The sequence below is a fragment of the Fistularia commersonii genome, chromosome 19 (assembly GCF_037954325.1).
Source record: "Fistularia commersonii isolate RoL2024-O1a breed Wild chromosome 19, RoL_Fcom_v1.0, whole genome shotgun sequence".
NCBI classification, from domain to species: Eukaryota; Metazoa; Chordata; class Actinopteri; order Syngnathiformes; family Fistulariidae; genus Fistularia; species Fistularia commersonii.
Window position 1 is genome coordinate 7858414 of NC_141302.1, and position 27616 is coordinate 7886029.

A 27616-nucleotide genomic window follows, 5' to 3' on the forward strand; every position below is an offset into this window, starting at 1 on the left:
CAGTAAAACTGATAACTGTATATTTATATTGGGATAAAAAGAGGATCAAAAAGAAAAAAAGAGTAGTGTAAGAGGGGACATTTGTTTTTGTTTTTTTTCATTTCCATTGGGAGGTGTTACATTTTCAGTTGTGTGTCATAGCTCTTCTTAAATCCAACATCACCCTCAAACTTACTTTAACAACACAAATGTAACTGGAATGAAACCAAGAAATGTCTGACTTGAAGGAATATTGCTTGTTCACAATAATCATACCAAAAGTGATAGCCTCAATATGTAGGCAAGGCTAAAGCGATGTGGTGACACTTTATAGTGGTATTATTACATCGGACGTGATGTTTTGGGTCGCAAATAAATCTCCTGGAATGCTTCTAAATCAGTCAAAAACCTAGATATACCTTTTTCACTTAGTGGCCCATCTCCTACAAGTAAATTAGAATCCTTTAATTTACTTGACTGAAGAAAATTAAGTTGATCTATGAATAAAATTGGTGCTGTATTTTTCACATTAGATTTAACTGCAACATGAATGAATTATTACTGCACTAAAAAGGTCTGAAAAGGTAAACCTTACTATGTTAGTCTATTTGGATCTATTATGGCTTATCATACCATTTAGATCATATTTATGTAATTAAGATATTTATCTTTGAACTGAGCTGCAGACATCTGGGAATTTGTTTTCCACTGCATACAAAAAGGGAAGAAACATGAGCAGCCATGGTATGTTTAATCAAGTTTATTTTAAGAGACATCTCATCAAAATGTATTATTACCGGACAATTTTTTTTTTATATTTGATTTTCCTGCAAATAAAAATGATCTGCAGCTAATCATCTGTGTGCTGATGTTTCCTTGTCATGTCTTACTCTGTTCCAAGTCTTGGCAGTTACTGTGATAAGTGTGCCTTCTGTGATAGAAGTGAGGGACTTCAAAACAGGACAGCAAAAATAGACTCATGCTATAATAATAAATCAAAATTACCCTTTGAAAAGAAGGCTATGGGTCACCTTAAGGGAATATGTATGGTCAAGATTTAGTCGATCCATGGCCTGAATTGGCAAGTGATCACAGCTGACAGAGGAGGCCTAACTCAAACCCCCTGAGTCTTCATAGCATACATCAGCAAGGGGTTCACTGGAGGCTTGCGGTTTGTTAGAGATTGCTTGACACAGATAATAAAGCATCAATACGGTATGCAGAGTTGTTTCATGTTTCAAGTAAATAAAATACGCGGATATTTTTTTCCACCCTGTGCAAATTGCTGTACCATTAAACTACTTAAATGTCTCAGTCCAGAAAGGGGAGGAATGCCAAAGACCTATCTCTTCTGCTATCCATTCTTTATTTTACTCAGAGCACAATTAATAAGGAAACAGAGCAGCCTCTCAAAGGAAGCTCATTGCCCAGTGAAAGGGTGCGTTCTTTTGTTGGTGGCTATATTGAATTCACCTACAAGGCCACTGGGCCGTATTGAAGGCCATCTCTAGTATCTGCAATTTAACGCACACACATGCACGCACACACACACACACACACACACACACACACACACACACACACACACACACGTACCTCCCTTTCTATTCTGCTCCCTCTCCCTCTTATCTTCAAGGTCTCATAGGCTAATCTGTGCCACAGTAACATTTGATCCCCCCACCATTGCGCTCCAAATGCAGACTCTACAATACTTCGTATTGATTTGCAGTGGTGAAATCACCAGTTACTGTTCATACTTGATTTTTACAATGGCTAGGTCAAAGGAGGATAGAGCAGGGTCTCACATCTTAGCCAGAATTGGGCTCATACAAATGTGTTGCATTTTAGTTGGAATTCAATTTTATACAATTGTTCCACACAACTTAAAGTACACTCTCATGACTGAGCAGAACAATGCATCTTTAGCTTTCTTACTCTTCAATGATTTCTTTGTTGAAATAAATAAATAAAAACAACAGTATCATTTTACCCATATTTTCCTCTGCACCGCTCAACATAGCGTGATTCAGGAACACTCTCCACTGATAACACACAATCTAATATATATAAAGAAATTCTCCTTTGGAGCATTTGTTTATGAAAATTTGGAGAATATGCTTTTCATTTTGATGACTGCTTTCTTTTTTGATGCCAGGATGCCATAATCTTGACTTTTCATCAGAAGAAAGTACTGGTGTGTCTGAGCTTGGGAGAATGGAATTTTGGAAAATGGGCTTTTCTCCATTTTCGGTCATGTAGCCAGTAAGTTGTTGCCATCGAGCAGCATGTTACACGAGCTGAAGAAGGAATTCATAAGCTCCTCACATAAATGAATTGAAACAAGATGTCTTGATGTTTCGGGACAATGCATTGCAACTCAATCAATGTTCTTGCAAATGTGAAAGATAGCAAGGTGGATGAATGAAATAATAGTTGTAAGAAGAAGAGAAAAGCACCCATGGATGCAAAATAAAGCCTCTACATATTTTTTGGATTAAAACAAGAAATAATAGTATTTATTCCTGTAGTCAACTGTTGGGATGAAAAATCAAAATACTCCCAAGCCTGTCTTTAGTCCCAGTCACATCTGTAATAGTTCATGTTCTCATCAAATATTCCAATGCTTCAGAATAATTATAACACTAACAATTATAATAAAACATAAATCAAAAATAAACATTTTAAAAAAGGAGCATATTATAAGCAATCTGTGATTTGAGGAGGTGTTACTTTCTGAACAGACAGAGAAATGCATGATCTTGTGGTTTCCGGGGGTGGTGGAATAACATGCTATCGTGGTGCGATACAATTTATCATACGGGTGGGTGGGGAGTGATGCAAGCTCTGCTTCACTCAAACAACAGACACACCCAATCCAATGATTGCAAAAGCCCCATGGTAGAGGCAGAGCTTAGGGGTGGCAATCCTGCAACACTGATGGATTTGGATTAACTGCACTGTAGCAGCTAACACACTGCATATAATCATCTGCCAGGTCTTTCGCAGGACCAACTGTGTCATCAGAATGCAAATATGTCACATCTGGATATACAATATGGATGTAATGCAAATTCTATATTACAGATTAGATATGAAAAATATCAGCTTTCTTAAATTTCACAGCTCAGCTTGAAAGGATAATAGTAATTAATTTCACAAATTGAGTAAAGCATAGGTCACTCTATCGTCTCGCGGCATGGCTTCAGTTTGCCCTTCCTGCTTCTCACTTTCCTCCCACACCCCAAATTACTGTCTGACCCCTGCTGTTATGCAGTGTGAGAAACCCTGTGGTCCTGCACGCCCACCATTTTTGCCCTGTGAGCAGGTCTACGGGGTTACTTATTAGCAATTCTATCCCCAGCCTGCGAGACACGGCAAACACATGCATTCACTGAGCACACATGCACATTATGCAGCCTAATGTAACTAACATCCACTGCCACTTGACCTTGCTGCCAATATCTGTCCTCATTAAGCAGCATTCTGTCAGCTGCAGGTCCTCTTTGAATGGCATCATTCAGCTCCTACCAAATAATGCTCGCCCGACTTGGCTGAGGAGATAGAGAATTTAATTCACATATTTGGAAGTAATACAGAGGTCTCGGGACCCACACCTATAAAACATGTAGAGGTATTTAACCTCAATTCACCATGCTTAATATAGCTGTCACTCATTACTTTTGTGTTGCAAGTTCTGACAGCAATTTGGCAAAGTCAAGCACTGACGAGGGATGATATGGACTGCATGGGCCATTGTTTTCTCCTATATCAAGCAAGTATTGATTTGTCAGTCAGAAGTTAAGTCTTGAAGAATAAATTTAAAAAATTAAGAATAAATATCACTGTGTCAAATGCCACGATAATGTTTCTGGAGAGAACATGTATGTGACTGCTAGAGCTGTGTGATATTGATTAATACTAATGTGGAATAAAATTCTTCACAAAAATCAACTTCTATAGCCCTTGATTGATGACGGGTTAAATTAATATTCAGCTTTGGAATCTGCTGAAATCTATGTCAGATGTACAGATACCTCTTAGGGTATGGATAAAAAGTCATTTTGCGACATTATATATTATCAGGATAAGGGAGCCACATCATCAGTTCTATGGAAGTGACAAAAACAAATTTAATTCAAGGAAACCATGTAAATGATTAGACAGATAGAAAAAATGTTTTAGTAGCATTCAGGGAACTAATGTGTGGGATTTCAAGATAAACTGTCATTGCTAAAACATGACAAAATTTGCTTTCCTTGTAAGTGATGATCATTTTCAAATTGTTTAAGTGACCGTGCACCAAGGGTAAACTGTGATTGGGTATTCAAGCTGAGGTTTTTCTGTCTTTGCCTCTTTCGTCTTTTGTGGCCTTACCCAAACATTTATTGCATCAGTATGTGCAGTACATTCCAAATTTCAAGCTCTAGAAAGCTCTGAGTGATGGTCTATACATTTTCAAAACAACTCAATTTTATACCCATTAAATCATGCAAGTCTTGCAAAATCTGAACAAAAGCATATCTGCATATGTGAAACATAGAAAATCCTAAAACAAAGGAAAGACAAAAATTAAATAAATGTCTGAGAATTCAAATAAATAATTTTTTTTCTCATTTCCAGAAGTATTTCTCTATTTATCATCTTAACGATTTACCGACATGGGCAAATAACAGTAAACTGATAAATCATAATGCATAAACATGTGTAAACATGATCATAGTCATGTATGTAATGTCAGTATTTTTAAATATGGATAGCATGAAATTTATAATTTTTTTTAATTTATAAAGTGTATGCATTCATTCAATAGGAATACCTGTTGTAAATATTGCTCTCTATGGGGAAGCAAACTTCTCTGAGATCCTTTTTTTCTTCTATTCTATGGCATATTTCTCCATGTAAAATATTAAACATAACAAATACAAGACACATATCTGTTTCATTGCTTGGATTGTCTTTATTTTCTTATTTTGTTTTTTTTTTGGTGGGAAGAGAGGCAAATTTGAGGTGCCGCGCTCTTTTTAAAAGTATTTGACCACCCTATATTTGAATATTTCAATACAATTTCTAAGTATTTAGTTGTAAAAGTCATTGACTCCCTTAGTTGTCTTATCAATTATGTAACATGTATCAAAAGTCCAAAATCTACTTGATTAACATTTAATATCAGATCAAAAAACGGACAAGCTATTTAAAAAGAAATGTATGCTCTCTCACACACACACACACACACACACACACACACACACACACACACACACACACACACACACACACACACACACACACACACACACACACGCGCACACACATCTCCAAGCACTGAATTATACAACTTGTGTGATATAGTTATGCACCTCCTGTACAAACCCCCCTCTCCCCCCAAAGCATGTCGATGTTGCCCTCTAAGGTGCATGTTATTCGTCAGAACATTGACAGACTGTATCATAAAGGGCATGTCTATACATTGTGCCACCGTAAATTGAATGACTGACACTCATTCACTACAAAGGTTTCTTATTTTTCATACCCTGAGAGGAATTACATAGTCGGAGCTAAACAGTGCATGCCTTGTCTCAAAAAAAAACTTTGTCTGGCTTTGAAATATGATCTCAAATAAATAATTCGTTTAATTAATTAAGCAAATTAGGCAAATCCAGGGATGCATTGAACGGATAGAGCCAGTGCCCTGCCACAAAGAGGTGAAATTAATTGGATCAGTATTGAGAGCAGCAAGTCTGACAAGTTTAATGTTTGTGTTTGGATAGCTGCAAATAAACCTTAAGATTTGCTGCTGAATATAAGAACCTGGCCAGCAAAGGGCGTTTTCAAAGTGCCTGCTGGCTCATCTTTGAGTCTGTGCATGCAACAGAATCTAAGGCGACAAATAACTGATGGAAAGACAAAGGAAAATGCACAGGATGAAACATCAAATTGATCATGTTCTATCTGAGCCTATTTGCAGAATGGACTTATACCTGACATTCTGAGAACTAAAAAAAAGGAAAAATCACACATATGCTTAACAGATGCACAAGCTTTCCTTACTGTCAACCAAATATCTACTTCCATCATTACTGTATGTAGTCATAGCCAAGAAAAATATGTCAGACTTCACGCATCCATTATAGTTGCCGTGCCTGTTATTCAGTGGGGCACTATTTAGTGGGATGAATATAAAATCCTTCCTAGAGCATTTCACAGGCATAGAAACACATGATTAATGTGCTGCTCAGGCATGGCCAGAGTGTTTGCCGCATCACATTTCTATGGTTATAAACTGTTAACCCAAACCACCACTGCAAAGCCTTTTACCTTTATACAAAGCTAGATGATAGCAGTGATAGAATGCTTTTCTATTGTTAATTGCCTCGGTCACCATACTAGCATCTGCCTTCACACAAACAAAAGATAAGATATTCCTAAGAAATAGCGACACATGTCCCCATCACTCTGTAAGTTGCATTCAATCGTGGAATTGTTTTCTTATGTGATACCTACTTGTTCAAAGACAATTGTAAGGTTTCAGCAGTTGGGCACATGTTGATGCAGGAATAAAGACAATAGAGGACAGGAAGCTGTGCTGCACCTGTAGTAGGCTCTTACAGTGTGCTATTATGGTGCTGATTGGTGACAGTATAGAAATAAAAGAGAAAAAAAAAAAAAAACAACATGAAACTTCTCAGTATTGCAATAGCCAAAAATAACAGCTTATGGCAGTTCAGCATGGATTGTACACTCGATTGAATTGAAGGAATGAGCACCATTTTTCTAAAACATTTGGTATCTTGATAATGGTGGTGGAGAAGGCTCTCAGAAAGTCCTGTCACAAAAAGGATTTTTGAGATGGGTTAAGAATTGCTTCATACAAAGGCAATAAAATATATAATTTTTTCCACCCTTACAACATTGAGGGACCTCTGTTCTATGGAGGCACAAGTAACATTATGTTCCTTGGCTCATTTACTCATACTTTTCAATCAATTTCACCTAATAGGTTAGATCTAGTCTTTTCTGTGCAAATGTTTTGAAACAAATCTGAGGCCTAACATATATGTCAGCAGAAAAGCGCTAGTGCCATTGTTAAACTCCATGTAGTTATGCACATAAGCCTATACAGGCCTGTGCTTGCCCAACTATAGACAAAGGGGACTATAGATTACGGTCCCAAAGTAGGCCAGCATCCTCTTGTGTACACACTTTCAACTCTCTCTGGGAGAAACATGAACAATGACACAGTGTTGAATATTCGCACCGATGCTTCTCCAGCCACAGAACGATTCACTGGTAACATCTGGTCTTATCTGTTTATAGCACAGTAATGGGGGTGGGGGTGAAATGATTGCTTTTTCTCTCCCCTCACCAATTATTTACTTGTGGTGTCAATCATTTAATGTGGTGTTCAGAGGCTCGCCCAGACACAGCTTCTATGAAATTCCTCTGATCAATCTAATGATTACAATTGGAGTTGTCTGTCATTTGGATCCCAATGACTTACTGATAACTCAGTGCTTTCAGATAACGCAGACTGATTGATGTAAAAGCTATGTGGAGGTTTGGGGCCACTGGATGCAAAAAATACACATATTAATGTTTTCTTAGCTGCTTTTAAGATTGATGGCTATATTCTCTCGACCATCATGATAGCCTGCTCAATAGAAAAATTTTAGAGCATTTTAGAAAACCACAGTGTCATTTGAATTAATAGGAATATATAGATATATAAAGTAAAAATAAAAAATCTGGCACATATGCACGATGACAAAGTGATATTGTGACAAGGGGGGGCATGAAACAAAAATGATGGTTTATATATATATATATATATATATATATATATATATACACACACACAAACTATGAAAGAGATTTTAAGTGAATAAAGTAAAAAGCTTAGGTGGGGTTTTGATTTAGTAGGTGATTTAGATTTAGTAATTAATGTATTTCTTTTCCATTATAACATACTAATCCAGCTCCCAAGCCCGGATAAATGCAAAGGGTCGCTTCAGGAAGGGCATCCAGTGTAAAACTTTTGCCAAAACCAAATATGCGGATCAAACCTAACAATCTTATACAACATCGGTTAAGGCACTGATGACCTACAGGGTGCCAGTAGAAATTGGGATACTGTAGGTCCAAGAAGGAGAGGAGGAGGGTGTGTTCAGGGAGAGAGAGAGAAGAGGAAAGACTGAGAGTAGGGACTTTGAATATAGGGACAATGACAGGAAAAAGTAGAGAAGGAACTTGGAAATACTGTGTGTCCAAGAGACCAGGAGGAAGTTAATAAGGGTAGAAGGTTAGGGGCAGATTTCAAGTTGTACTATCGTGTTACTGACAGGAAGAGAAATTGAGTAAGAGTTATCTTGAAGAAGGAGTTTGTTAGGAATTATCTGCAGGTGAAAAGAATGTCAGAGGGACTTATGAGTCTGAACCTGGAAACCGAGGGTGTGACGCCTTGTTAGTGGCTATGCCCCGCAGGTGGGATGTGACTTTGAGGAGAAAGAGAAGTTCTGGAATGAGCTAGATGAAGTGATGCAGAATATCCCCAGAGATGAGAGAGTGGTAATTGGTGCAGACACTGGGCATGTTGGTGCAGGCAATAGAGGTGATGAAGAAGTGATGGGTAGATTTGGTGTCCAGCTTAGGAATGCAGAGGGACAGATGGTGGTAGACTTTGCAAAAGGGATGAAAATGGCTATAGTGAATTTTTTTTTTCCAGAAAAGACATGAACATAGGGTAACTTTTAGAGAGGCGGGAGGAGCACACATGTAGACCCCATTTTGTATAGACGAGGTAACCTGAAAGAGATCAGTGACTGCAAAGTAGAAGTAGGGGAGAGTGTAGCCTGACAGCAGAGGATGGGGGTTTGTAGAATGACTCTGGTGACAAGGAAGATCAAGAGAACAAAGGCAGAGCAGAGGACAAAGTGGTGGAAGCTGAAAAGGGAAGAGTGTTTCAGAAAAGAGTTGAGAAAGACTCTGGGAGGTCAGGGAGAGCTTCCAGATGATTGGACAACTACAGCTAATGTGATCAGGGAGACAGGTAGGAGAGTACTTGGTGTATCATCTGGAAGGAAAGTAGATAAGGAGACTTGGTTGTGAAATGAGGAAGTGCAGAAGCATATACAGAGAAAGCGGTTAGAAAAGAAGAAGTGGGACACTGAAAAGAACAGACAGGAGTACAGGGAGAGAAAGCGTAAGGTAAAGACAGCTTAAGCAAAGGCAAAACAAAGGGTGTATGATGACTTGTGAGCTTGATTGGACAGTAAGGAGGGAGAGAAGGATATATATTCTGTAGGTTAGGGAAACAGATGGAGAGGGTGTACAACAGGTCCGGGTGATTACACCCAAAAGAGTGGAAGATCCTGCAATGGCTGAGTTAATCACCAGATCTCAACCCAATCGAGCATGCACTTCACTTGCTCAAGACAAAATTTAAGGCAGAAAGACCCACAAACAAGCAAAAACTGAAGACAGCTGCAGTAAGGGCCTGGCAAAGCATCACAAAGAAGGAAACCCAATGTTTGGTGATGCCCATGGGTTCCAGACTTCAGGCAGTCATTGCATGCAAAGGATTCTCAACAAAATATTGACAGTAACATTTTACTTGGGGTATGTTTATTTGTCCAGTTAAATCATATATTTTTGTTCAACCCCTTGAATTAAATACTAAAGTCTGCTATTCAATTCTATTGTAGTTGTTTCATTTCAAATCCAATGTGGTAGCATGCAGAGCCCAAATCATGAAGATTGTACCACCGTCCAAATATCTGGGCCTAACTGCTAGTTGTGAGACAGAGGTGAGGTATGCTGTAGGTGATACAGAGATGTTCAAGGTGGAATGTGAGACTTCATCAGGGATCCACTCTTCATGTGTGCAGTGGTGATAGACAGGCTGACAGATGAGGTTAGACAGGAATCTCCATGGACCGTGTTTGCGGATGACATTTTGATCTGTAGTGAGAGCAGGAAAAAGGTTGAGGAAAATCTAGAGAGGGGGAAGTAGATTCTGGAGAGGAGAGGAATGACGGTTAGTCGCACCACATTATAGCAAATAAGATTATATGTGTGTGAATGAGACAAACCCGGATGGAACGGTGAGGCTGCAGGGAGGCGAGATCGAGAAGTTGGAGGATTTCAAGTACTTAGGGTCGACAGTCCAGGGCAAAAAAAGAGTGTGGAAAAGAGGTAAAGAAGTAGGTTCAAGCAGGTTGGAATGGGTGGAAAAAAGTGTCACAGATACTACAGCGGGGCAAAAAAGTATTTAGTCTGTCGCCAATTGTGCCAGTTCTCTCACTTAATCATAGGTACACTTCATATGTGTACTTCAACTATGAGAGACAGAAAGGGGGGGAAAGAATCCAGGAAATCACATTGTAGAATTATAACGAATTCCTCTGTAAAATAAGTATTTCGTCACCTACAAACAAACAAGATTTCTGGCTCTCACAAACCTGTAACTTCTTCTTTAAGAGGCTTCTCTCTCCTTCACATGTTACCTGTATCAATGGCACCTGTTTGAACTGGTTATCAGTATAAAAGACACCTGTCCACAACCTCAAATAGTTACACTCCAAACTCCACTACGACCAAGACCAGAGAGCTGTCAAAGGACACCAGAAACAAAATTGTAGACCTGCAGCAGGCTGGGAAGACTGAATCTGCAATAGGTGTGAAGAAATCAACTGAGAAAGCAACAAAGAAGTGGCTTCGTAAGACTCATTTCAAGGTTCTGGAGTGGCCTCGGCTGTCTCCAGATTTCAAGCAGTTAGAAAATCTTTGGAAGGAGTTGAAAGTCCGTATTGTCAAGCGACAGCTCCAAAACATTGTTGCTCTTGAAGAGATCTGCATGGAGGAATCAGTCAAAATACAAGCAACAATGTGTGAAAACCTTGTAAAGACTTACAGAAATCGTCTTGTCTCATTCTGTCTCTCATAGATGAAGTGTACCTGAGGTGAAAAATACAGGCCTCTCTTTAAATGGGACAACTTACACAATTGGTAGCTGATTAAAATTTTTTCACCCCATGTATGTGATAGAAGACTATCAGCCAGAATGAAAGGAAATGTGTCCTAGGTAGTGGTGAGACCAGCGATGCTGTAAGACCTAGAAAATGTGACAAAGATGAAAAAACAGGTGGCAGAAATGAAAGTCACAGAGATGAAGATGTTGAGGTTCTCTTTGGGAATGACTATGATGGATAGGATCAGGAATGAGTCTATCAGAGGAACAGCAAATGTTAGATGTTTTGGAGAGAGGGTCAGAGAAGCTAGATTGAGATCGTTTGGTCATGTAAAGAGGAGGGATAGAGAATATATTGGTAGACGGATGCTGGAATTGGAGCTGCCAGGCAGGAGATCTAGAGGAAGAACAAAGAGAAGATTTATGGATGTAGTGAGAAAGGATATGAAGTTAGTTGGTGTGAGAGAGGAGGATACAGAGAATAGGGTTAGATGGGAGAGGTTGATTCGCTGTGGCGACCGCTGAAGGGAAAAGCCAAAATGAGAGAAAGAGGAAGATTTCCCATTGTAATATAATGTGATTCAAATAAGCGGACTGTGAAACAGTGCCTGCACCAAACCTATTTCAGTCTGCCTCAGTGGGCAAGCTGATGTCCCTTTTATTTAAACCACTTCACATCCATCCCCCACGACACTTGTAATTGGCTAAGGCTGGTTGTAGTATGCTTATTGTTTGTCCAGCAAATGGGTTGTTATCCACCATCCCAAGATATTGGTTTATTGCTTTTTGTTCCAACTGTGCATGTGGAGCAACAGATTTCTAACTTTAAAATGACTAGCTTTTAGAAAAAACATTGGAACTAGCTGTTGGAAAAACCTTGGATAAGGCCCATATATTGAATTTATTGCTTTGCAAAAGCAAGGTCAGGATGTTAAAAAAGTACAGACCAATAGCACAAAACAATAAAAGGTGATTTAGTGTTCACGTATGTTTGTATATACTGTATATGGACAGGTATTTTGCCTTCAGTGTATGCGTTTCTGATTTTCTGTGATTTCCATCTCAAATACCCAGTTAAATTGTACCATGATGTAGGATATAGACAAAATAGCACAGACACACATTATTCAAATCCTATCCCCGCCAGAATGTTGGAATTTATTTTACACATAACTCATTTAATGGAAACAAATTTTAAATTTAAATCTTAGCTTATTCTCAGGAATTATACTAGATCCTGTGAAAGTTTGATCAGAATACTTTGTATTCTTTAATTGCTGTGTCAAAAAAACAGCAGGATTTGCATATTTTACAAAGTCAAAGATGAAAATGTAGAATTTATCAGTGTTCCTCCAAAATAGTATTCGAATATTTTGTTACTATAATTAATGATTTATGCTATGCTTGACCACAATTTTGATGATGTAAATTTTGATAATCCGGTTGAAAAATCAAACAAAAAAATATATCAACTTGTTCCTTGTTTACTATTTTTGTTTATTTTTGAATAGATTGTTTCTCTAAGGACTGTAAAATAGGTACAAAAAATGTAAAATATAAACTCTTATATATTCTTCCAGTTTTTATACCGCTCAAGGAGCATCTGAAAACATCCTCTCTTCTGCTAATGTTTTTTTTTTCCAACATGTTTTTTAAATAAAATGTCAATCAAATGCATAAATGACGGTGAAGCACTTCCCTCTTCAAACGTGCTATTCCAAATTATCAAAAAAGAAAGTAAAACAGAATATAAATTAGCTAATATAATTGGTCCTATTGCTAATAAAATGCTACATTTTGATAAAATGTATATAACTCAATTTTTTGACCCCAGCTGAATTTGAAATTGTTTAGCCTATTATCCAGCTTGGTCTTAAGATGGGGTTTTGAATATGTGAAAGTTTCAGGCTAATAATGCAGACATTTCATTAGGGGTATCATTACCGTATATGCTTATTGAGAGCGGTATGGTGGCACAGTGGTTAACATTTTTGACTGACAGCAAGATGGTTCCTGGTTCGATCCCAACAGGGGCCTTTCTCGGGGGAGTTGGGATGTTCTCCCTGTGTCTGCATGGGTTTCCTCCAGTGTGCTGGTTTCCTCACACCATCCAAAATCAAATTCAGAAGGTAATTGTGAAGCCTGTCGGCACATTGTGTCCGTCATGACAAGACAGGCGGAAAAAATGAGTGAATGTGTGATTTTTATTTCATTCATCCTACTCTATCTCTTCTCATTTGTACAGCATTTTGATGGAAAGTGCTCTATAGGTATATTCATATTCATTCTCATTATTTTTATCACTTTTCTTACAAATGTCACCACTAATTATTGACAGACGCTGGTTTACTTATTCAACTGAGTCATACACACCCCCAACACAAAGTCCCTGTATCTTACCCACATCACAAAAAAAGAAGAAGTCTTACTCATGGTACCAACTGTGATAATGTCAAAAACAACAACACGCATTCATCATGTCAGGCCGACTCAGGGATTGGTATTATGTGGAATTACAACTGGTGCTAAAAAACATCTAGCTCGTAAGGCTTTAATTTCTGTCTGATGAGCCAGTAGAGGAGGGTATGAGATACAGATGAGATACAGATTTTTAAACAAATTAAAAATCTGCTATCATCAGCCCTGTATGGCTAACCCAGAACCACCCCACGCAGACAGTTCAGCAGACAAACATTTCAATTAGCTCCAAATGTCCCATTTTCATTCTTAACATATCAAAATAACTATTCCATGGGCAATTTTCTGAAACACTCCCCACTGTACATCAAAACCCTTGTTGACTGTGACTAGCCTCTTCTTTTCATATGCACATTACACACAAACTTTCATGCACCCTCATACCCCCAGAACCATCACCATTTATTTCATTTAATCAAAATTGAAGTAATCTATGTGCTTTGAGTCAAATAATACACACAAACCAAATATGAAAAATACTGCACACCCAAAAGATTGTTATTTCACCAAATGTCAGAAAAGAAAGACATTGCAAATTAACTGTGAGATCCTAATTTCTAAATAGTTAAAAGCTAGATGTTTTCCTTCATCCCATTTCCACTATCCAAAAGATGTGCCACAGCAGTAATAGAGCTGATGATGTCTTGCAAGTAATTTCAGTTGTTTTCCACATTGACAGACGAAAAAGTGAGGGAAGCAGGTAAATGAAGAACAGAGCAAAAGATGAATGGAAAATCACAGGAAAGATGACTAAAAGTGAACAAAAAAGAATGGAGAAAAAGTTACCAAGAGTCTAGCACAACAAAGTGGATCAACACTGAAAATGAGACATAAAGTCAGAGCTTCTATCACAGCTCCCTAACAGAATCAGAAACTTGAATAGTTAAAAATAATATTCAGACATACAAACAGATAGCCAAATGAGTAACAACAAAATTCTCAGTTTTGTGCCCACATCTGCCCATTCACACGGACAGACACAAAGATAGACGTCCTTAGATTAATCTAACTCACCCAAAGCAGCAGGTGCAAAGAGGCTGGCAAGGACTAGCAGGCGTGCGGTCCACATGGCCCCCTCCTCTTACCGCCCGCCGCCGAAGGTCCCAGGTGAGTTCAGTACTGAGTCTTTGATTGGCAAAGGGCCAGATCCGGTGCTTCCAATAGACTGCAAGGTTCTCTCCTCTGCTCTTGCCTCACAGCCGCAAGTTGTGGTGCACCAATGCCAGATGCTTTTCAGTATCTATTATGAAAATAAAAATGAAGTGAGTTAGTTGAACAAAAGGATTAAGGACCAGTGATTCATTCTTCTGCGAGGAAATTTTACAAAGTTCCAGAAAGAGACACAACAGATGGTTTCACTATGCATTTAGCAACCTGATGCACAGTCCTTCTGGTATAGTTGGTTTCAACTTGTTAACATGAGACATACTGCAAATTGCTCAATCTCCCGCCAGCTGAACTCATACAGGGTGTGATCAGCCAAACAGTGAAAAAACAAGTGTATTTTTAGATATTTTGTTGTTGTTTGTTTATTGAAGCGTTAACTCCCCCCCCCCCCCCCCACCTCAGCATCAAATCACCCCCACAGAGTGAGAGAGAGCAGGAGTACACACATTCTGCTTTTGCATACATCATATAAGGCAAAATGTCTTCATACAGACATGTGTGCTCCAGACTTCATCTTCTTCTTCTTCTCCTCCTTCTTTCGGCTTTTCCCTCCAGGGGTCGCCACAGAAAATCAACCTCTTCCATCTAATCCTATTCTCTGTATCCTCCTCTCTCACACCAACTATCTTCATATTCTCTCTCACTACGTCCATAAATCTTCTCTTTGGTCTTCCTCGAGACCTCCTGCCCGGCAGCTCCAATTCCAGCATCCGTCAACCAATACATTCACTATCCCTCCTCTGTACATGACCGAACCATCTCAGTCTAGCTTCTCTGACCTTCACTCAAAAACATCTAACATGTGCTGTTCCTCTGATAGACTCATTCCTGATCCTATCCATCCTGATCACTCCCAAAGAGAACCTCAACATCTTCATCTCTGCAACCTCTAGCTCTGTCTCCTGTCTTTTCATCATTGTAACTCTTTCTAGGCCTCACAGCATAGCTGGTCTTGTACACCTTTCCTTTCATTCTGGCTGATAGTCTTCTTTCACATAGTACCCTTGACACTTTTCTCCACCCATTCCAACCTGCTCGAACCCCTCTCCCAACATTGTGTGGAATCTTGCAGGGCCCCGGTAATAACTGACAAATGAAACATGGGAACATTTCCCATCTTTTGTGTAGGCAGGTGCCATTTCTTCACAGTTGGAGTTTTGGCCTCATTTAATGCATATGGTTGACCTAACAAATAACCAGTATTCTTGAAGGCTTTCTTCCAAAATTCTGGTGAAAGAAAAGGTGTATGTATTCCACAGAGCTGAATAAATCCTTGACCTCTAATCTCACAAGGGTTTTTATCACCTGTGAATTAAAGTACAAAATGAAGTGCTTGCAAGGACATGCTTTAGTGACAACATACAGCAACCATATCAAATTTGCATATGCCTGGTGTGAGTGTAACACTGAAGATCTGATGAATGTGGATGGCATTTGATCCATAACACAAGATGAAAAAGTGTGAGGTGTAACATATTTGACTGTTTGTAATCCAATGTGCCTCTAAAGATTAACCCAATCAATCTAGCATTATAATATTACCTCTAAGTCGGCTTCGATGATTAGGCCTTATCCCTATCTACATTTAGTCATTATCTGCCACCAGTAAACTATCTGTGCAAAATTATACACACATTTCACTCTCCTCCGCAGTGGCATCATCCATGCACATTAAGCATTCTAAACCGCATTTAATATTGCATGGAGATAAACCGTTGTAGAAGATCAGAAAATCAAACCAAAGGTCAAAATGTGTACACCACATCAAAGGACAAGGTACTAGGAATAGTGGTGGACATAAAAAATTCACATTATATCAACACTGCACTCTATCTGTTTTATCAGGCTTTCCACATCAGTTGCTATGTATTTCTACAAAGTCAAAAAAAAAAAAAAAAAAAACAGAGACAGTATGGAAAGTATAGTACAGACAATAGTGACTCAATTTCCACTGGGATTAATAAAGTATTTCAGATTTTGATGAAGAGAAGTTCTGCAAGAATATTAAGAGCCTCTGCATAAACAGACTACTTGGTGGTTGTCCAGTTTATGAGTTGGCCTATATTTTGGTCTTTTATAGATAAGGAGGTAGCATATTTGTATGGTAATATGAAACTTCACTGGCTAATATTTGTAAGGTAAAAAAAACAATATTGTTGTTTCATCTATATTTTATATTCTTCCAAGTGTACTCCATATACCAAAAAATTGCATGTCATTTTGGCATTGCTCATGGGGTTAGAGCAGTAATCCTTGGAACCAAACAGTTGCCTTCTGTTCATGTTTTATCCATGATGGATTAACTGCCGTAGTCAAATTCTGATGATGTTGTGCTGTATGTATAACTGAATGACAATAAAGAGCTTTCTGTCTTAAAGGCAGATGAGGCATAAATTTTGTTGTTTTAGGTTCAGATATATAATCACCAATTCTGAAAGTTGAATTGAGGGCTGTCTGACTTTGAATTTCATCTGATTTTGGCAATACATTTCCATCTTTTTGTCTTTAAATCATGATCCAATGAAGGTGGCTGTTCCAGATTATTCAACACCATCACACTATCATGTGCTGAACTGACTTGAACACAACATTTGAATGTCAGTGAGGCCCTAAGTACATATGTTCAGTTTAGACAGTAACTTAAACATTTTGCATGAGGATTACTTATATATGTGAGTAATTGTGAGCAGATTTTACCGCTACCAATATTTGTACAGTTTATGTCTATCATTATGGCTCCAGCGATCCAGCCTCAAAAGCCTTTTCTAAGGTGCTCATCAACCATGGGTGCCATGAATTTAAAAAAAAAAAAAAAAAAAAAAAAAATTGCGAATCAAAGCTTCATCTATTGTTATTTTCATTACATCCACAGTGTATACTGTATACCATAGTGAGGCTTCAAAGACGCTAAAATAGAAATGTGAAAGACTGTATTTGATCAAAGAAATATCCGTTTGAGTAACCAACACATAATAAAATGCTCTGACGGCTACAGGAGACTGAAATCAAATATGACACCAAATCAAACACTGTGACTCCCTTGACAAAAAATACATTAATCAAGAAATAATCATAGTCAAAAAAACTGTACATTCAGTAAATTAGCCCTGAGATATATGTTATCTGACAATTTCTAAAGTGGTAGCAGATATGGAGCAAAAAACTGAAACAAAGCCACAGCGTTTTGAAAATGTTCCATTTTTAGAGAAGACAATATAATATTCTATTTCCCCTTTCTTCCTAGTGTGGCAATCAGATCACACAGAAAATGCAGCAAGAATGTTCTAAGCAGTTACGATCGTATCATACAATGAAAATTTATAGTTCCTTTGGATTACCATAAGCATACGTGCATGCACACCCATATTGGATTTCACCATGTCACACAACATACCCCAAGAAAACAAACAATTTGCACGTTTTTTATTCAGAAATCATCATTATAAATAAATAAACATATGGATACATGTGACTATTGCAGTTGTTAATTAGCTCTCCAAAAAGGTGTGTGGTCTTAGGTGCAAAAAGCGATATCAATCAGCAAAGGAACTCGTCGTAAAATACATATTTATGAGAGGGGCTTGGACTGGATTCAATGAAGAAATATGAGGAAGAGCAGCGCAGCACTGCAATGCCAAGTTGTCTTGTATTCGAGAAGTAGCTTCATGATACATTATGGTGCTGACATTTCAAGGGTACTTCTGAGGGGGATTTAGGATAACTCCCTTAGATAAGCTGACCAACATTTAGCCAGCGGAGCAGTGGCTGTAGTGACTGTTTACAATTGCATTGCATCAAGGAGACTTCTTTATCAATGACTAGAAACTTTGACCTATCTTTTTTTTTTTTTTTCACGCTATTTTTTTTTTCTTTAATCAGTGATGATGTTTTAGATAGCTTGGCCTATGCAGATGAATCCTTTTGGAAATATTTGCATCAACGTTTCTCTCTAGTACGACCAAAATGGGTTGGTTGATAAGAGAGGGGAGTCGATGTAAGAAACAGACAAATTGGAAGTTAATAGCATTCAGGGAAAATATATTAGCTTGATGTAAGCTGAATTTAAAACAAAGGCTTAAGTGTAAATAAGAAGCTTATGAGTAACTGAAAGTAGGATAGGGTGACGTAGAGAAAAATGAATAGCCTGATATTCAGAAGCCTGTTTTCCACACTGATATATGATAGACCATTTGGAGGCGTGGATAGCTCAGATCAGCAACACAAATAGTGTGTTTGAGGCTTTTGGTTGACTTTAAGTAAACCATTATTTAAACACATTTTAACAAAAGAAAAAAAGAGTCACAAATCATAAAACTCTCCTTGTCATTTGCCTGTGACTCCTTACAGATTACTTGCAAATCACTATGCAATTTTTGTCAAATTCCATATAATGTTTCCATCATAGGGGAATTTGCTTTCATTTCAAGAAGTAAATTGTACTTTTTTAGCTTTAGAAAAACTTTTCCGTGATTTCTTCTGGCTTTTCTGTTCAGAGGCCGCCACGGTGAATCAACCTTCTCCATCAAACCCTATTCTCTGAGTCCTCATCTCTCACACCAACTAACTTCATATCCACTTTCACTCTTATTCACACACATATACTCTGTCTTGCTGCAACTAACCCTCATTTCGCTCCTTTCCAGCGCATAGATACACCTCTCTGGATTTCCCTCAACCTATTCTCTGCTCTCACTACATATCACAATGTCATCTGCAAACATCATGATCCATGGAGATTCCGGTCTAACCTAATCTGTCAGCCTGTCCATCACCACTGCAAACAAGAAGGGGCTCAGAGCTGATGCTACAGCACACTGCACCACTGTCTCACAGCTAGCATACGTGCGTACGAGATTTTCTCATACAATACAAGAGTTCCTCTCTTGGCACCCTGTCATATGTTTTTTCTAGGTATACGAAAATACAATGCAGCTCCCTCTTCTCTATTAGCATTCTCAAAAAAATATAGCATCTGTAGTACTCTTTCTAGGCATGAAGCCATACTGCTGTTCACAAATGCTGACTTCTGGTCTCAGTCTAGTTTCCACTACTCTTTCCCATAACTTCATTGTATGGCTCATCAACTTGATGCCTCTATAGTTGCCACGACTATGCACATTGCCCTTATGCTTAAAAATGGGCACCATCACACTTCGTCTCCATTACTCAGGCATCTTCTCACTCTCAAAGATCCTGTTATATAATAACATAATAATCTAGCCAGAAACTCCACCGCTGCCCCTATGCACTTCCATACCTCCACAGGTATATCATCAGGACTGACTGCCTTTACACTCTTCATCCTCTTCAATGCCTTCCTCGCTTCACTTTTACTAATCTGTGCTACTCTGTGGTCTACAATTGTCACCTCTTCTACCCTTGCCTCACTTTCATTTTCCACATTCATCAGCTCTTCAAAGTACTTTTTTCATCTTCCCATCACTCTTCCAGCATCTATCAATACATTTCCCTCTCTATCTGGAATCACCCGAACCTGTTGTACATCCTTTCCATCTTTATCTCTCTGTTTCGCCAACCTGTATAGATCCTTACTGTCCAACCGAGCATACAAGTCATCATACACTTTGTTTTGCCTTTGCTACCTCTGTCTTTACTTTACGCTTTCTCTCCCTGTACTCCTGTCTGTTCTTTTCAGTGTCCCACTTCTTCTTTTCTAACCGCTTTCTCTGTATATGCTTCTGCACTTCCTCATTTCACAACCAAGTCTCCTTATCTGCTTTCCTTCCAGATGACACACCAAGTACTCTCCTACCTGTCTCCTCGATAACACTAGCTGTAGTTGTCCAATCATCTGGAAGCTCTCCCTGACCATCCAGAGCCTTTCTCAACTCCTCCCTGAAAGCCATACAACACTCCTCCCTTTTCAGCTTCCACCACTTTGTCCTCTGTTCTGCCTTTGTCCTCTTGATCTTCCTTGTCACCAGAGTCATTCTACAAACCACCATCCTCTGCTGTCTGGCTACGCTCTCACCTACAGCTACTTTGCAGTCACTGATCTCTTTCAAGTTACCTCGTCTATACAGGATGTAGTCCACCTGCATGCTCCTACCGCTGCTCTTATAAGTAGTGTTCACTACAGCCATTTCCATCCTTTTTGCAAAGTCTACCACCGTCTGTCCCTCTGCATTCCTATCCTGTATACCTGGTCCATCGCTTCTTCATCACCTCTATTGCCTGCACCAACATGCCCATTGAAGTCTGCACCAATTACCACTCTCTCATCTCTGGGGATATTCTGCGTCACTTCATCTAGTTCATTCCAGAACTTCTCTTTCTCCTCAAAGTCACATCCCACCTGCGGGGCATAGTCATTTACAAGGCATCACACCTTCAATTTCATGTTTCAGACTCATAGGTCTCTCTGACATTCTTTTCACCTCCAGAACATTCCTAACAAACCCCTCCTTCAAGATAACTCCTCCATTTCTCTTCCTGTCAGTACAATAATTGTACAACTTAAAGCCTGCTCATAAGCTTCTAGCCTTACTACATTTCCACCTGGTCTCCTGGACATACAGTATATCCACCTTCCTTCTCTGCATCATGTTGACAAACTCTCTACCTTTCCCTGTCATTGTCCTGATATTCAAAGTCCCGTCTCTCAGTCCCAGACTCTTGCCTTTCCTCGTCTCTCTCTGCTTCTCAACACGCCTTTTTGCTCTCCAGCCCCGGAGGGGCACAGGCCAGTGTCTCCCTGAGCCGGTCCCAAGCCCTGATAAATGCAGAGGGTTGCGTCATGAAGGGCATCCGGCCTAAACTATTGCCAAAACCAAACACACAAATCCTAGCAGATTTTATAAATCTACCACAAGAAAATGAAGATATCTGTGAATCAATTTAAAAATTATTCTGAAACCAAAATGATTTTTTTCCTGAGCTCGCAGTCCAAAACACACATTCATGGTACAAACACTAAATATGCTACAGCTGAGGGAAATGCAGAATTTGTATTTAAACCAAGCCCTGACCAAACATGTCCTTTTATCAGTAATTTTGGAATTAGCTTTTTTTCATACTTAAAAGACATTCTGTAAGTATCAGTCAAGCTGACTATCACAAGAGTATTCCATCCTTCACATGATGATTTTTTTTCTTAAATTCAGAGGCATTCCATATGCCACAGCAATATACTAAAAGCTGACTGACAATGTTATCTGATGAGGACATAAGTATGGTGTTACTAGTCACGCCTGCTTGTAGCCCTCCCACGGAACACTTTATAATGGAGAGGGATCATGTTGCAGGGTTAAGAATAGTGTCTCCAATTTTCAACTGTTTCATGTTCAGATAATTATCACACCAGCACCACAAGGTTGGTAATCTTTATGAGAAAGATGGTGTTTTCATGCAAATGAAGTGTTTCGTACAAGGCGAATTTTAATTAGGCACACTGTCTGCATAGAGTTTGATTGATGAGCACTCACTCGGAAATCTTCGGAGATGAGCTTAGATGATTAAAAGTGAGACGATTTCCTTCTGGGGTTAAAGCCTCAGCTTTGCTTTCAAACCCAGCTGATGGTTTCAAATTGAGGGATCTATTTCATAAAACTAAACAGCTGAAATTTTTAAGTCACATTATTTTAAAGAAAGTTGAAATGTCTGAAAAACAGAAGGTAAACATTGAGTGCTCTTTGAAGGCAATATGTGCAGCCCTAAAGCTTGAAAAACAAGAGCCAAAAGACATTCACTTATAGAATTGGTTTTGCACAAGGGACACAAGGGCTAGAGCTAGCCAGTGACAGGCAGATAATAGTGCTAACTTTAGTCTGCACAACCTCTGAATGCTTCTATATGATAGTCTTTTTGAGTGTGACTGATGGCTGGGGTTAAATAATGGGACTATCCCTCCTCCCCTCAGTGCACACAAAGAAACTGCACTCTCCTCTGACACACAAAACACTTTCCGACAACAAGACAATAGAAATGTGATCTATTAGAGGAAATTACCCACAATCGCTCAGACAATAAAAGAAAAGGCTGCAAAGCAAATAAAGCAAATAACCATTACAAAGATTTAACAGCACACAGGCATGCAACAGGGATGGATTATATCCTCATAAGTAAAAAAAGATTCATTAAAGGTCAAAGGCCATGCACATATAACTATAAATGCAGAAGAATGCATGATAAAAAGGCAATGTAAATCTGTCTTGAGACAAATCCTTATTATAATGCAAAGCTAAAGCACTTTCTCTCTCTCTCAGCAGATCTTACGCAGCACATACACACAAAGTAATAAAGAGTGGAAGAGTTGGGCTGAAAGAAGACCAGGAACAAGTGAGCTACAGACTTGCCAGGACCAGGGAAGGAAGGGGGGGTGAAAGATTAAGTGTGGGAGGGAGAAAAACAGAGAGGAAGACATGAAACAGGGATTGGTGAAATGGACCCGTATATGAATAAAAGGCTCCAAATTAAAAGACATAGATTTGTTGATATCTGAAGATCATGAATTGCAAAATACAATTAATTTTGGCAGCTATTATAACAACAGCATAAGAAAGCTACATATCTTGAAAATATTACCTGTTTGTTTGTAATGTCCGACCAGGAGCAATTAAGTACCTCCTCTCACAATCACTGTTAATCGGTATATAGCCAGACTTTCATCTGGTTATTAACTAATAGGCAGCACATTCTCTACCCACTGGCAACTAAGCTGCATCATGGTCTTTATGGTTATGAGCCCAAAAAAGGTGGGATATTAAGATTTAAAACGGTGAACTCAAAGGAAAATCTCATATACCATATGGATTTACTTTAAGACCTCAGCATCAATATATTGCAACCATATTGTGCTGACAGAGGCACAATTCTAGCATATAAGTCTGTAGTATTGGCAGAGTTATGTGTATAATCAATATATGCTGAAAAAACATGATCTTAAATCTGGCGTCACAGTCGTCATTGGTTTTAGGCTGAAGTGTGGCTCTGTAATATCTTTCTATTGATTAATGATTTATTCTAGCATTTGATGTAAGAATTGTCTCATTAGTGGAGAATTTTAAATCATTATTATTATTACTCTATAATTGGTTGCTACAAAAGAATACACATCTGACCTAAAAATAGGTTTGCAGGTGTCACACACATGTTGGGTAAATCTGATTCATGTCACTCTCTCAAGCCTAAAACTCAATTGAAACTTTTCTAAATGTCTATCTTCTAATTACTGCTGTCATTCACAGTTTGAACATGAGTGAAGTCTTGTTCACGGGCATCTGCTCAGAAAGCACACTATTTTTCTTTTTTATCTGTATGTCACTCACACAGGTCTCAATTTCTCACCATTTTGTTTTCCAACTAACTGCATTTGCATAATTTTCCAATAAACACTTAATTCAATGCCAGATTGGGGAGGCTGGGGGAGGGGATGGTGACACAAAACACGACAAACAACAGCAATTTCAGCTCGGTCTGATTCGGTGAAAAGAGCAAATTCCAATGTCAATAATACTGATCCCGATAGCAGTTGCATTTCAATATCATTATTACCGATATTGAGCCAAGAGCACAAAATACAATGAAATCTTAAATTGTATTCCATTCCTGGCAAGCCAAATTTGGTGCTCATTTTTAAGGAGCATTTTATGTACCATACACCAAATTCAGAATTGATTATGATGTTATTTCAGCTTTCCATCTGTTCCTGCATGTCTGTGTTAGTGTTTTGACAAAAAAAATGCTCTGGTGTGACTGGATAGAATAATGAAGGTACAATGATAGAAAGAATATGTTGTAAATGGTCTCACGATGAGAGGTATGAACGTGTCACAGGCAACCACAGCGGTCATGACCATCGGGAATTCAAATGATTTCCACCTGGACTCTACTCAGCTCAATTAGTGGCAAAGAAGGAGGGGAGGGTCAGGGTGTGGGAGAGAACAAAACGGACGTTTTGAATAGAATGCAGGTGTGTGGCATGCCCATCAATGTCCAGTAAATGGACAATTCATATATACAAATGAGAGGCAGGAAAGAAATGGTGAGCAGAGAAAGAGCACAGAAAAAGAACAGCAGAAGTAACAATAAACACAATCTAGCAAAAATGTAATTTAAGACAATTGCTTTTAACCAAAGCGACTAATAGTGGAGATTGAACCCAGGACCTCATACATGCATAGCAAGCACTTTACCACTGAACTATATACAAGCTACATAAGACCAAAGGTCACTGAATTGAAGTAAAAATTATGATTTCAGCTATCAATGTCAAATTGAATGTGATGTTTCATTTTTAACTGTGGCAAAATAACTTCCTGTATTCTACCAATTCTCTACTGATTGCCACTTGAAGTGATATTTCTACATGCAAAGATACTTTCAATTGATTTATTTATTCTTTCATTGAGAGAAGGATATTGAAGGGGAGTTTTCTGGTAGCCTTTCTGGCTACATAGCAACCAAAATAGGTTATTTTAGATCTACCTGATATTATGAAGAATGTCCTAATGATAACATTGTGCCTGGAAGTGCAAAGGTCTAAAAAAATAACACTCAATGCAGAAAATATCATGATGTGTTTTTTTGACACCTATTACCGATCTACTGGAAGCAGTATTGAGACACAAGCTTATGTATACTTTTCTTCTTATTTTCCTTTTTACTTGAAGTTTTAAGTCTGAAACCACTGAAGAACAAATGTAATACATCTTTTTAATCTGTTTTAATGTTGCTTGCATGGCTAAATGAGTTGGACAAGGACACTGAATCACTGTGCAAAAAAATATTTCCTCTTAATGTGACTTTAAATGAAAATGGGCTTGTAAGGCAATCACTGTGAAGTAACTTCAAGGCTCCTCAAGTCCTTCTACAGTCTATGGCAGCCAGCGTGCACTTCTTTGCTATAGTGTGCTGGTGGGGCAGTGCCAGGGCGGGTGAGGTCAGCAGGCTCAACAAGGTAGTGAGGAAAGCCCGCTCGGTGGTGGGACTGAACCTGGACCATCTTCGATCGGTGGCACTGGGGAGAGTGAAGGACAAACTGGGAGCTATCCTGGACAATACTTCCCACCCCCTGCAGGACAAGCTGTGGCTGATGGGCAGCTCTTCCAGGCAACGGTTCATCCCACCCCAGTGCAGAACTGAATGCTTCAGGCCCTCATTTCTGCCAACAGCCATCAGACTGTATAACAGCAGTCTGAGGTACATCTGTGCTACCACAACCTCACTACCTCACCCCATCCGCTACCTCACCATTCACATGTCTTTTTTTATCCTTGTTGGTCCCAGCCCACACACATCCTGCCTTTTTTTTTTTTTTTTTTTTCATTTTATTCTTGTTATTGCTATTGTCATTCTATATATATTGTCATTTAATTTTGGTTGTCTATTTTTCACCCTTACTGTTCCATTCTGTTGTCCAGTCTTACCCCTGATGTTGTTGCTGCTGCTGTTCTCCCTGCTGTCTATTTATTCGTGGATGTCTTTGCTATTTTCTGTCTTATAACTGTCTCTCTCTTTTCATTTATATTCATATTTATTTTTGACACTTCAACTGTTACGCTGCTGTGATAAAAGAATTTCCCCTATGGGAATCAATAACATTTATCTCATCTAACTTAAAGGAACTGAAAAGAGGACAAAGATAGTAAACAGTCCAACCAATTAATGAGATTCGCCCTGATAAATCAAATGTATTCATGCATCTGATGCTTAAAGTTTAGCATTCATCTTTACATATCACAAAGGTCAAAGGGTCTATGGCAATGTGCCCTAAGCACTCTTTGGGCTGCTTTAAAGTGGCTCTTCAAGGAAATGCCGAAAAAGTCTTTCGACAAGACATCAGTGACCCTACTTTGAGTGATCGATGTGAGTGAGCAAGGATAAACTTGAGGATGCCTTGTAGTGCGCCTGAGGACACACTACTGAACTAAAAATTGAAAAGCTGAGGTTTGAGTGGGGAAAAAACTGCAACATTTGGAGTCAGCAAACTCTAATAGCTTGATTTTAAACTATTACAGTTTTTGATGCTCCTGACAAACAGCCCACACAAGCCACTGTGAAGACAAAGCCTCAAGTGCACTGGCAACAGCTTCCAACCCAGCTAAGATTATGTGAACCATTTGTGGTTCAGGTTTTCCCGAGAGACCGTCACTTTTGCTGGCCTGTCTTCCTCCTTTTTTTTCTGGAAAGGCAGAGCATCACAAAATGCTGAAAAATTATCATCTATAACTGGGAATTTGAGTTGTTCATGTCACAGCAAAGAGTTGTGACATGGAAGGGCTGTTGATAGCCAGCAGGCAGTGGGGTCCTGAAGTGTAGAAATAGTTTGATGAAAGTCTGATTGCTCTGTGCAAAAGCTTCAGAGGTTATGTCTCTGAACAAAGACAGCAATAACCTCCCCTCTTGTTGAAGCAAAGGCTCTCAGAACTGAAAGCCTAATGTTGGTCTGGAGCCTTCTGATCGTACAAAGACTTGAAACCCTGATGATAGGTAGTCAGCCCTATATTTTACCTTTTTCACACCCTGCCAATCCATTTTTTTTCTGTCCTATGGTTCACTGGTGAGTACAAAAGAGGAATGACATGGGGTTTTAAGCAGCACTGCACTAATTGTTTGCCAGTTTCAAGGAACGTATTACTTCTAATGAACTCAGCAAAGTGAACTCATGCTGGGTTTAAAAAAAAAAAAAGAACCACATTAAAAAACGAGGTACTGTTTTAATTCACTAAATGCTGACTAATTCCATTCAATTCATTAAAGTCTTAGTGTGAAGAATCAGCAAACAGCAAACAGATTTTATGACGGGAATGGGGAACCACAAAATAAGTATTATGTTTACACGGATACTTGATTTTGCTAAATGAGTGTATCTTAACACATTATATTGTTGTTAATTGTTAGCTACAAGCTAGAAACATATCAATGGAAAATGAAAAAAATGGACCAGGTGGGCCAACACAGTAATCTTCACCTAGATATATATGAAGTCCTTCATCAGTGCAGCAGCTTCAGCTGATTCTGTATGCTTTCTGCTGCAGTAGCTATGTCATGTTTGGCCTTTTATATTTC

General features: G+C 38.7%; 1 protein-coding gene across 13 annotated transcripts in view; it reads right to left on the reverse strand.

The window, feature by feature from the left end:
• The window catches only part of LOC147223620 (adhesion G protein-coupled receptor L3), a 222742-nt gene that overhangs the window by 151466 nt on the left and 43660 nt on the right, over positions 1 to 27616 (reverse strand). For all 13 annotated transcript variants that reach the window (XM_086165516.1, XM_086165510.1, XM_086165508.1 and 10 more), the window contains one exon: positions 14435 to 14660. In XM_086165516.1, coding sequence (XP_086021642.1) covers positions 14435 to 14489 — 55 coding nt within the window. In that variant the 5' untranslated portion in view covers positions 14490 to 14660. The remainder of the gene's footprint in view (positions 1 to 14434; positions 14661 to 27616) is intronic.